Source organism: Nannospalax galili, unplaced genomic scaffold (genome assembly GCF_000622305.1).
Source record: "Nannospalax galili isolate Female #2095 unplaced genomic scaffold, S.galili_v1.0 scaffold318, whole genome shotgun sequence".
NCBI lineage: Eukaryota > Metazoa > Chordata > Mammalia > Rodentia > Spalacidae > Nannospalax > Nannospalax galili.
This window is the reverse complement of record NW_008341889.1, coordinates 2,272,318-2,285,410: the sequence shown is the minus strand read 5'-3', so window position 1 is coordinate 2,285,410 and position 13,093 is coordinate 2,272,318. Positions and strand designations below refer to the sequence as shown.

Genomic DNA, 13,093 nt, shown 5'->3' with positions numbered 1-13,093 from the left:
AGAAGGGGCAGAAAGATTGTAAGAGGCAGAGCTTATACTGAGTTCAATATTGTGTAACTGTATTCATTGAACAGCAAACCTAAAAATTTTATAGCCACTTTTGAAAGAGATGTATCTTTGCTCTGGAAACTGTTAGCATGTTAAAGCTGTAATGAAATGCTTCTTCTAAAAAAAGAATAAAATAAAAAAAAATAAAAATAAAAAGTAAAAAATCAACTTATATATTCAAATTATAGCAAATCAAAGACAATGGAAAAAATGGAGAATGAAAATGAAAACAAAATCAAAACTTAATACTGTAGCTATAGAGGAACTGTCTGGACTAATCTCTTGATCCTCTGATGTCATCTTCTTGCTTGAAACCTATTTCCTATTCTCCCACCTTGCTGACCAACTTCCACTCTTTCTAAATGCCTGTGTTTCCCATGTCCTTGAGTTTTACATGTTATTTACTAGTCTAATTAATGTTTATCCTTTGACGACCATTTAAACTCTCCCCCATCTTATATCTACAAACTAGCTGCACCTATCCTTCCGGTCTAGATAGAGTGTGCTAATACAGGTCACCATCAGTCTTGCTCACTTTGGAAATGTTTGTGTTCTTACTTTTTCATGTTTCTTATAAAGCTTATCTGATTTGCTCTTATTCTCTAAAAATAAACTCCACAGTGCCTAGAGCAACGTGGTGTTTCCTTCATGAAAGTGAATGACTTTCTTGAAAATTATCCTAACCAGAAAATTATCATTGAATATAGAACACTAGGAGAGTAGTTAAAATAAATATTATTTATTCAACAGCTCTCTGATGCATTTCAACCTTCTACTAGTCACTTTTTCATATTTTGAATGAAAAAGACTATAATTCATAGAGTTTGCTGGGGCATACACTTGTGCAAGTCAGCAGGCAAACTGAGCAGGACACGATATAATGGAAGGTATGATACGTAGGACTATGTCAAAGAAGCTCTGAGAGGAAGGTTTGACAGACTGTAACAGTGGACCTAAGCATATAGAATTGTTCAAAGAATGGATACTCTAGCATACAAGAGCCTTGGCTATTTTGCTAATTGGTATGCTCACATTGCCTACCCAAAGTAGTTGACTTCAGTAGTTTCGAATCATAATTCATTAAGTGAGGTACATGAGTTGCCAAACTGTAAGAGGGAAATGATTGACAGAGGAAACAGTGCAGTCAGAGTGAAAGGCGTGTGTATTGCCCAAATTGACAAAATATTGTCTCTGCACTTCAGTCCAGAATAAGAAATTGTCATCATTTAGATTGTGGACATTTTCACTGGAAGGACTTTAAGAAACCAAGGGTTTGGGTGAGGTAATGGGTTTGAATATAATAAACCCATGACTTACTCAGGTATCCCAGGAGAACAATTTGTGTGGCTACACAGCCATAAATAGCACTTTCTTCTGGATTCATAATTGTTTCTGTGTCTTCCTAAAGTTTAAATTAGTGAACTACAAATTAACTAGATTTTACAGCAACAACAAAAATGCATTTTTCTGAATTATTCTTAACATATAAACGTCTCAAACATTTTATCATAGAAATTGAGTGTAGTGATGGGTTAAAATTGCAAACTTTCACACTGTGACAGGAATGTAAATATTATTTTATTTTATTTTGGAAAGAGTTGCCTATTGTTTTGTCTGTTACAATGAAAAAAAGACAGAAAGAAAGCATTTTTGTTATCAAACTATTTTTTGTTTCTGCCATTTCTAGCGTTTAACCAGCAGGTGGTATCAAACAATTTTACATTTCTCCCATGTAGTTTTTCTGTCTGATATCTGAGACTTCTCTTTCCTAACTTCCATTCCATAACTCAATATCTCTCTCTTATACACACAAACACATCCACACCCAAAACACGCACACATACAACACACACACATACGTACATGATAGGAAGAATTCATTTTCCACTAGTTTTATTTAAATGTCTTGATTTTGCTTTCAGGCCGTTATTCTTTCTTCAAAAGCAGTGGTGTATCTTTTTAAAATAGACGCAAAGCTTCACATGGTGTTAATTATTTTTCCTCAACAACAGCACTATTAGATAGCATGATTTCAAATCCGTACTTTAAAAATTTGGAAACAGTAGGGGGAAAGAATGAAGTAAGGGAAATTCCTCAAGGGCACTGGTGACAATGTACACATCCAACAGTGCCTAAGGTCCCTGTCTGCATGTTGACTCCTCTCTGTTTTGACTTTCTTCAGTACATATATTTTAATCTCATCACTCAGGATTTTCCTTTGTAGAGACCATTTGCTCAGACACTGGGAATAAACTGTCATTAAGCATATAAGGTTTTTGTCACTTACACTTTGTAATAAGAACTATTACATAAAGTGAAACCAAGATATAGAAGAGGTATAAGCCAGATCCTGCTTTTGCCAGGGGAGTGATCTCATATATTATACGTATGTGCAGAGAATTTAAATGATAAAGCACTTTATGGTAGTTGCCTTTACATTTTACTAGAAGAAAACAAGCCTCCTAGAGAAGCACATTTCTGAGGTCACAGCAAGTTGAGGAGAAAAGAAAGATTCTCTTGAAGTAGTGTTAAGGGACTCCTCATTTATATTGGGCCTGGTGATTTAGCAAGATGCATTGCTGGAAGACCATGGAAAGTTTGCATGATCTCAGGGAAGTGCATTGTGTCTCTAATGTTCAGCTTTCTATTTACATTGTAATGAGAACCATTAGACAGAAAATCAGTGTATGAAAATCACATCTAATGAAAGGAAAAGGGGATGATGGAGGAAAGGAAGAAGGAAGGCGCATAGAGGATAAGTTACCAATGCTATTGTCGACTTCAAAAACCAATTGAAGGAGAAAAAAAATAGATATTAGAAATATTCAGAAATGATTTTTTAAAAATAACCCCATAGTCGGTTCATAAATAAAATAGTACAACAATTTATACAGAATGAGCAGGTCCCAAACTAGTTTTAAAGTACAAGGGCAGACTTCGGAAGTGAATTCAGCTTAAAGTTCACCATTGTTTGAACTTGGATCTTATTGCAATACTTTATTTATTTATTTATTTATTTATTTTGGTCTTTTTGAAGCAGGATCTCCTGTAGCTCCAGATGTCCTGGAACTCACTATGTAGATCAGACTGGCCTTGAACTCACAGATATCCTCCTGCCTCTGCCTCCCAAGTGCTGGGACTACAGGCCTGCGCTACCACACCTGGCTTAAAATTAGCTCACATTAATATATTCATCAATCATTGTGAGAATTCAGACTTTACTGGAAATGAAAAGTGACATGAAATGTCCCTTTTAAAATTAATTACTTTTTCTCACCAAAAAAAAAAAAAAGAAAAATGTTGGTTCACTTCAAGGAAAAAAGAATGCAAACTAAACACTGATAAATTTCCTTCAGTAGAAATTCCTATAGACCAATACTTATTACCCTCTTAGATTGTAACCTTGCAGATTATTTTACATTTTTGCCCCTCTTTAATTTTTTTTTTTTTTCGGTTTGGAGATATGACTCAGTGGTTAAGAGCACTGGCTGCTCTTACAGAGGGCCTGGGTTCAATTCCGAGCATCTACATGACAACTAACAACTGTCTGTGACTCCAGTTCCAGGCGATCCAACACCCACTTTGGACCTCCATGAGCATAGCACGCCACAGGTGAACTTAACATACATGCAGGCAAAACACAAACACATAAAATAAAAATAAAAAATATTTATTATTTTATTTTATATGTATGATTATATTGCCTACATATATGTAAGTGCGCCACATGCATGCAGTGCCCACAAGATCAGAAGGGGATATCAGATTCCCTGGAACTGGAGTTATGAATGGTTGCTAGTCACCATGTCAGTTCTGGGAACTGAACCTGGGTCCTCTTCAAGAGCAGTCAGCATTCTTTACCACTGAGTCATCCCTCTAGCCCCCTTCCCTCTTTATTTTAAACATAAAAGTAGTAACATTTAAAAAATCAGTCACATTTAATTTATATTTTGTCGTTTGACTGGGATACTACATTCTTCTCTGAAATAATTGTTCTAAGTGTCCTGTCACACTGTTTTTACTAAGTTCGCACACACACACACACACACACACACACATGCACACACACACTCACACACACAATCAGCATACAAACTCCAGTGCATATTTTCTGATTACATTTGAGCAGCATCAGTTTCTTAACCAAACTATATCAGGGGATACTTCCAGTCAATTTGTAGCTTTACTTACATCTTTCATATTATCATGTTATTAATACTGTGTATACATAACAATTTTTCCATTTTCCTGACAATTAAATGTGATTTTTGTAATTTTTCAAGTCTTTTGCTTTTACAGAAGAATTTCTTGTTTTTAAAATTTTTTAGTAATTTTTATTTTATGTGTATGAGTATATTGCCTGCATGTATGTGAGTGCATCTGTGTCGTGCAGTGCTGCGGAGGTCAGAAGAGGGCGTCGGATTCCCCTGGAACTGGAGTCAAGGACGGTTCATAGCTGTCATGTGGGTGCTGGGAATTGAACTCAGGTCCTCTGTAAGAGCAGTCAGTGCTCTTAACTGCTGAGCCATCTCTCCAGCCACCAGAAGAGTTTCTATGAATGACTTCCTGAACTATTTACTCCATAGTCTATTGTCATATTGGCACTGTGGATTACTGAGAATTTTGTTAAAATACAAAAGAAGAATTAAAAACACAATATTTAATAAAGGAGTCCTATCCAGGCACATGCACTCTGCAGTCTCTTATTCTCTAGAACTTAGCCAGTGGTGGCACTGTGTACATGGCACTCTGTTGTATGAGGAAGCTTGGCTGGTGAGAGTTGAGGGATGTATTAGTATTTGCTCTAACCCTGTCGTGCTATGGTCCATAAACCTTAGGTGATAGGATTCCTTTATTAAAGCTCACCCACCCATGGCTCAGGGACCATTGCTGAAGGCAGGGCAGAAATATTTTAAGAGCCAGGGATGGTCCATTCATGAACATAAGGGAACAGAGGCCACTAGGAACTTACTCATATGAACTTACAACAATGGTGAGAGCATGTGCAAGACCCAGGCTGATTCAATCAGACAAAAACCCAGCATAGAGTGAGGGAAGTGGGCAGCAAGCCCAACCCTAGCCTAGGAGCTATTGGCAACTGATTACTGCTGGGTGAGGACAACTAGATCTTCTTTAAGTGAGTGATGCTGATAGGCTGACTAGACTCCAGTGGATGAACGTGCACCAAGGATCATCTGGTTACAAATGCTTGTCTGGATAAGACAACATATATGATAGAATTCATGAAATCCTTTATGGGGAGGGCTACAGGGGCTGCAGATGGCATATGGAATCTAAATTTTATTAAGTTCTATTATATGGAATATAAAAACCTCAATAAAAAAAACATAACATTTACACATAGTACATGAGACTTCCTACAACGTGTGTATCTAACATTCACAATATCTCACTGAAATAACTACAATGCCCATTTATTTCCTACATGGGAAAAATGATTAAAATTGTTAGGCAGCTTATTTAAATAATGAAGGTAACAAACAGTAGCATCAAGATTCAAGCTTAAGTAGTCTGAAAATGAGGCCCTCTGAGGACCTAGACCCACTGTTAACCAGTATTCCACATGACTTTGTTCAGTCTAGAAGTAGAATAGCTCCATTATGGTGTAACACCTTTTCAAAATGTTGGGAGAGGTAGCACCTACAGAAATGGAATGTAGTTCTGAAATTACACCATTTCATTTAAAAAATATTATCTGACAAATTCATGAAATTTAACATTGTCAGAACTTTGGAAATTACCTAATTGTAGCCATGTAGGATACATTTATTTGAGAACACCTAAAACAAAGAAAGGTTGAATCTTGCTGCCAATAATATGTTTTGAGGTAAAGTAATATAGTGAATCCTCTTTACTCACTTGCTAAGTGGTACCCGTAGAAATAATAGTTTACATTCCTCATGCTAGAGAAATGTAAACAGACACTATTCAAAGAGAATGAGTGGGGTTGGGAGATAGATGAGTGGGTAAATGTGTTGTATAAGCACAAGGACTTGAGTACAGGTCCTCATGTAAAAAGCTGGGTGTGGTGGTGCATGGTCTGTAACACCACTGCTGGGTGGCAGAGATAGGACGATTGTAGGGGAAAGTTCACTGTCCAGACAGCTTAGCCAAGTGGTTAATTCCACGTTCAGTGAGAGACTCGTGTCAAAAAATAGGATGAAGAGAGGTTAAGGAAGACATCTTAGGTCATACTCTGTCCTCTACAAGTGCCAACATGGACATAAAGTGACCACACATGCATACAGCATATATATGCAGACAGATATACAGACACACACACACACACACACACACACACACACACACACACATGTTCACCTATACACACGAGTGAGACTAAGCATTGTATAATCTATATGGTGGGTACCTGGAAGACTGCCTCAAAAATCATGTCTTTTTTTTAAAACTTGATGTCAAAGATAAAAATCTTGGGAGTGAGGATATTAATTAAAATCATTTTCAGGCAAATGCTTTCCTGTTAAGATTTCCTTGGGGCAATGGATAACATTTGGGGCAAACTGAACCAACCAGAAAGATTAAAAGAGTGGAGAATGAGTTATTGAATTCCAGAATTTTGGCATATTTCTTGGAGTCTGAAAGGCCACACATGTCCAAGGTCATAGACATGCTTAGGAAAGACCTGAAGAAGCCATATGTCCTCCTCTATGCACAAACAGGAAGTGCACATCAGAGTAGAATCCTGAGCTTCCCCTTTGAATGTTGATAAAGCAAGTTTATGTCCATAAGCGGCACACACAGCGGGTTGGAAAGAATAGACTGTTTTGCTTTCAGATATTAAAGGAAAATTATGTGTATTCATTAAATAGATGTCAACTAAGCTAAGAAACTAGACTTTAATGGCTTAAACTAAAAAAAAAATTACAAGCCTATAGATGATGTTAAAAACCAAACCAAACAAGCAGAAAACCTTGCCAAACAAATAAGCAGCATCTGTATCAGCTATGATGATGATGAATCTTGCACAGAAACCAGAGTTTGAACTCCTGATTTGCTACATTAAAAATGTCTGTCTTTCATCAGAAGTATTACATTTGCAAAATACTGAAAGTATAATCCAGTTCCAGGAAAAGCACGTTTATTAGAACTGTATCTGAGAAAGCCTGACATTAAACTTATTGGTAAAGATCTTCAACTGTATTATATGTAATTAAAGCATTAATGGAAATAATGTCTAGAGAAGTAAAATATAGTAATAATTTTCCCTTAGATAATATCAAGAAGCAGATGAAGGTTATAAGAAAAATAACAATTAGAATGTCTGTAGTTCAAAGTAACACAAGTAGATTTAAAAAGCTCTGGAGTGGCTCACCAGTAGATTCAGTTTTAAAAGTCAGTGAACTCACACATATACCTGATTTGTGAGGCTGAGCAATAATAGAAAAGATTGCAGAAGTATAACCATAGCATAAGAAATAGACTGTGCATTGTCAACCATAACAATGTACATACAATTAGGATCACATTAAGAGAGGAAAAAGGAGGGTTAAAACAAAAGCATTGAAGAAAGAATTGTCAAAAACTGTAAATTATATTAAAAAACTATGAAACCATAAACTAGTACAGATATCAATAGCTGAAAGCAAAATTTAACTCAAAATGAAACTTAGATACATGAACAGACTGTGTGAAGCCGAAGACACATATATCATTATGAACTCACCAAGAATTTTAGGCAAAAATAATGCTTCATGTAAAAGAGAGCCATATTATAGTGAATAGGGCCTTAACGGATGGTTTCAATGGCTAAGAGCACTGGCTGTTCTTGGAGAAGACCCAGGTTCGGTTCCCAGCACCCACAACGTGGCTAACAACCATCCATAACTCCAGTTCCAGGGTATCCAACACCCTCTTATGACCTCCACAGGCAAGATACAGGTGCACTTATACACAATAGGCAATACATTCACACACATAAAATTAAAACAATAAATTTTTTTAATTAATAAAATATCTTGAGGAACACTGGTGGCCAGCAGATAGTGAGAAATCATATTTAATGTGTCAAAAGACTGTCACCCAAGAATTCTAACCCATCAAAAGTAAAGTTAAGAAATTTAAATAAAAATCAAGTAGCATTCTTATAATAATGACAAAAATGTAGTACTTAAAATTTAAAATAAATGGACTTACAATGTTCCACATTTATTCTAATCATCTCCTTAACCTGGTAGAAAAATCTGAGTAAGTTTTGTCATGAGCAGAACTGTTGAAAATTATCTCCAAGCTGAAATGGAAAGATGGTAGATAATAATGCAGATCCACAGGAAGAAATAAAAAGCAACAATAAAGATACCAGAGTGAGCGTAAAAGACAATTTATATACATATATGTGTGTGTATTGTGTGCCTGTGTTTCTTAATTTTTAGCATCTCTAGTTATCTGACTTTGAAGTGAACTATGCACTGCAGTAGCTGCATATTTACATGTAACAGGCATAAAGTGTAAAGATATCATTTGTGATATGATATAAGGAGATGGAATGGAGTCGTATTAAGCAAAAATATATACTGTTGATATTAAGTTGATATTAATCTAAATTATATTATTATAAATTTTAATGCTAAGACAATCACTAAAATATTTTCAAAGTAGTATTCTCTCTACTCCCTCTTCCTTGTGTCCCATGAGCCTTAGGTGTAGAGGTTCCACTACAGATGTGTTCATTTAGGGCTAGGTGTCTCATAGATTTTCTGTGTGTATGTGTCTAGTTTGGAACTCTGTAATAGCCTTCATCTGTTTCAAAACGAAGCTTTGTTGATGAATGGTGTATTGTATACTTGTCTATAAATATAAATATATATTTAGCATATAGTAAGGAATTTCATTTATCTAGAGATATGACAAAGGCAGGGTTTTCTCTGGAATCTATGGATAGCAGGCACCAACACTTAGCCTAGGAACTGTGGGCAACTTATTACTGCTGGGTGAGGGAGAGTAGATCTTCTTTAAGGTAGAAACTATAGAAAGGCTGACTAGAATCCAGTGGACTGTACCAAAGGTCATCTGGGTACAAATGCTTGATCAGAAAGGACTTAGCATATATGAAAGAATGCATGAAATATGGTGGGAGGGGGACTGATGAGAGAATAGTCAAATAGGGGAAGGGATCTAAATTTGATTAAGATCTGCTATATAAAATGCACTGGAACACATATACTTTGTCATCTGTGTTAAGACCCATCATGTTAAGTCTGTGTGCCCAGACAATCCCCGATGCAAGTCCATCCACTGAAGCCTAGTCAGCCTATCTAGAGTCCCTTAATTTAGGAAGATCAGTTCTTCTTCACCTACCAGTAATCAGTTGATAATATTTCTTCAGCTAAGATTGGGGTATGCCACAGTTCTATGCCAGGTTTTGGTCTGCCTGAGTTTACATGGGACTTATCTATGCTAACACCTTTGTCATAGACTTATATAAGCATGGTCCCAGGAGCTTGTAGGACTCTGCTTTCATATGGTCATGCACCTCCTCTCTGGTTCTTACAGTCTTTCTATCCACTCTTCTGCAATGGTCCCTGAGCTCTAGAGTCTGGAGACTCTTAATCTCTACATTTTGGCCATTTGTGGCCTTTGTCAGACTATGATTTTGTAAACAGGAAATTATAGAACAATAAAAGGCAAGCAAAGTGAAAGAAAATAAGTAAAATTTGATTTGTGTATAATGCGATTTATATATAAATAATATATGTAATAAACAACATAAAAAATAAGAGCTATTAATTTGTCAGATTTGTAGGATGCAAAATAAGCATACACACTCCGTTATACAACCAATGAGCAATTTCAACCAGAAGCTCAGAAGCAATTTCATTTTCAGTAGTATACAATTAAAAGAAATACCTGTCAATAAATCAGTGATGTATACATTGAATCCCTGAATGCTGTCCAATGAATGAGGCTCTGAATCAAAGGCCTCTTAGCAACTGATGGAGTCTGTGGAGAGGCAAACAGTCTCTTCAGCGAACCTACCATGCTCCAGTAGATAGTCAGAACCATGGTCAGAAGAAGGTAGATTGAAGCCAGCCTGGTCTACATAGTTCCAGGCCAGCTGGGGCTACAAGGATGCCCTGTCTCAAAAATCGAAACCAAACCAAAATATGAGTGTACATTTCTTTACCTCTGTTTTTGGTACTGTGATCAAACATATGGCCCTGCAACAACCTCAACCCATTTACTTTCTTTTGCTCTCATGAAACTCCTGTGTCTGCAATAAACCTTTTTTACCTTGAGTTGATTGTAGCTTTGTGAATGCAGATACTGTGGCACATATCCCAACTTACTATCTTCTTTTTTTCTTTTTAATATGAGATCCTTGACCATTAACAGAAGCATTGCACAAGAAAAGTAGCTATTTTTTAAGACAAAATATAAAACATAGTCTTTAAAAATGGAGGTGTCTCAATCAATCTTAATCATCTTATATTCCTTTCCCCACTGACACTTGCCCATAGTCCCCTCCACTGGAATGCATACATTCTGTCACTTGTGTTAAGAGCTATGGTATCAAGTTAGTTTTCCCAGACATTCCTCAGTGCAAGTTCACCTACTGAGGTATAGTCAGCCTATCCAGAGTCCTTCATTTTAAGATCAGTTCTTCCTCATCCAGCAGTAATCAGCTGCCAATATTTCTTCAGCTAAGTTTAGGATCTGTTGCCCATTTCCCCAGTTATATGCTGGGTTTTTGTCTGCTTGAGTTTGCATGGGTCCTGTACATTCTGACACCATTGATGTAGGTACATATGAGCAAAGTCCCAGGAGCTTGTAGGACTCTATTTCCATATTGTCATGCACCTTCTTCCTGGCTCTTAAATCCCTGAGCTCCAGGTGGATGAATCAATATAGGAGTTGTGTCCAAGGACCAACATCTGAAGTATTCTTATCTCTATGCTTTGGCCTTTTGTGTCCTTTGTGCCTCTGTCACATGAGAGAGATTCATTAATGAGAACTGAGATATTCATTAGTGTCCTACAGATGTAGAGGTTGCATTGTAGATGTACCAATTAGGCTTGGGCCATTTACAGACAATGTCTGTGTGTGACCAGTTGTGCTACTCTGTAATAGACTCTGTCTGGTCCAAATGAAGCTTCATTGATGATTGGTTAGTAGAATATTTTTCTGTAAATATAAAGATATATATTTTACACAGTGTAAGAATTTAATACACAATAATTCAATAAAAAGTTTTTTAAATGGATATCTATTTCACAAAGTTTTGTTTTTAATCATTTGTTTTATTTCTAACAGTCTAAGTAATATGAAAGAGGTTATATCTCCTCAAATCTTAGCAACCCAAGTTAATTTCATAGTTACACAGTAATACTTGAATGAAGAACTTCTTAATCATGGTCCTGTTATAATCATTGGTGTGGATGGTTGATCTATTGCTTTAGCATGATTCAACTAAATGGAACAAATCAATATTATTATGACATACTGTGGACAAGGTTTTTAAAATGAATGTTGATGAGCAATTGATCACTTTAAAGTACCTGCATTTCATCATATTTAAACCCATTTCAATACTACTGCTCTCTATAATTTCATCTGTACTTAAAAATAGAAAAAGAGATAATAGATAAGAAAAAATAAACATGGAGACATTTTCAGAGCCAGTTCTATGTCACTATTCAAGAAATATGATGACTAAGATAATTATCTGTGCACTGTTTCCTGACTTTTTCTCGTTGATAGAAATGGCAGTGAAAAAACCTTCAAGCAAAAGAAGAAAGAAAAGAATAACTTTCCATATTGTCCTCCTAGCACTGATTTTTGCTCATTCCTGTCTTTTCTTTTACAGGAGTAACAACTGTTCTAACAATGACAACACTAAGCATCAGTGCTCGCAATTCTCTTCCCAAAGTGGCCTATGCAACTGCCATGGATTGGTTTATTGCTGTTTGCTATGCATTTGTGTTCTCTGCCCTAATTGAATTTGCAACTGTTAATTACTTCACCAAAAGAGGATGGGCTTGGGATGGGAAGAGTGTAGTAAATGACAAGGTAAGTGGGAACTCCATTCTCTGAATTCCCGAACACATTTAGCTTGTAGCGGAATTGTTCCTAAAATTTGGCATTAAGACAATACACATGAAGTTGAGTGAATATTATTCAATTTTCTTTTCTTTTTTTTCTTTCTTTTTTTCATAATAAAAGCATGCTCTTGCCTGAAATCCTTTAGGAGTGCTCTTAGTAGTGATCTTCTTAAAACTGTTACTAAACACCTATAGAGTTCTATATGTAGGGCATTGTGCTAGAGATTTACACATGCCCTCTTTCAGTCTTTGCAGTAAGTAGGGTCTCAACTCACCTTTCTCAGGAGAAGCTTTTCAGGCTTAGAAAAGCCATTCACATGCACTAGCTCATAGAACTGAGTAGGAAGTGTACTGGAACCCAGGCCTGTCCACCTCTTGAATCCACATCCTTAAAACCACCAACACTACATTGTGATAGAGCTTGTGAGAAGAATGGGCATCAACTCCACCTATTGGAGAATTCCTAGCTTCACCAATGTAAAGTACACGTCCCCCATCCATAGCTCTATTGCCAGTGTGTAAAACTGCATTTTTGCCTTCCCCATGTTGCATTTAATAAATACTTAGATGTTGGAACACCTGGGAATTTAAAATTGTTCATGTGATACAAATGGGAAAACTTATTTCCTTTTAATACTAACTTATTTTAAGATTATTGATACATATTTTTATGTTTTGAGTACTGAAGCTAGTGGGTTGTTTGGACATTGATACAGCAGTTGATTCCTTTCTAATTTCATAAATTAACAGTTGCCTTAAAATCAGGCTTTGGATATACTATAATTTTATATACTACAAAATAATTTTAGAAGTGGTAGAATCTTCTATTTTGCAGGCTTCTTTGAACACTATATTATTTGAATGCTTTTTCCATTAAATTTTGAAGAACACCTTTACTGTGGTTTGATTTTGTTTAGCTATTTGAACATATATGTCTATTTATAAATTTAATTTCTATGCAATGTTGC

General features: G+C 36.0%; 1 protein-coding gene across 1 annotated transcript in view; it reads left to right on the top strand.

Annotated features, from left to right (window-relative positions):
* Gabra2 (gamma-aminobutyric acid type A receptor alpha2 subunit) overlaps positions 1-13,093 on the top strand; it is a gene marked incomplete at its 5' end in the record, with an annotated part of 135,404 nt that overhangs the window by 106,624 nt on the left and 15,687 nt on the right. Inside the window, 1 exon segment of the mRNA XM_008837691.1 lies at positions 11,891-12,093. Coding sequence (XP_008835913.1) covers positions 11,891-12,093 — 203 coding nt within the window.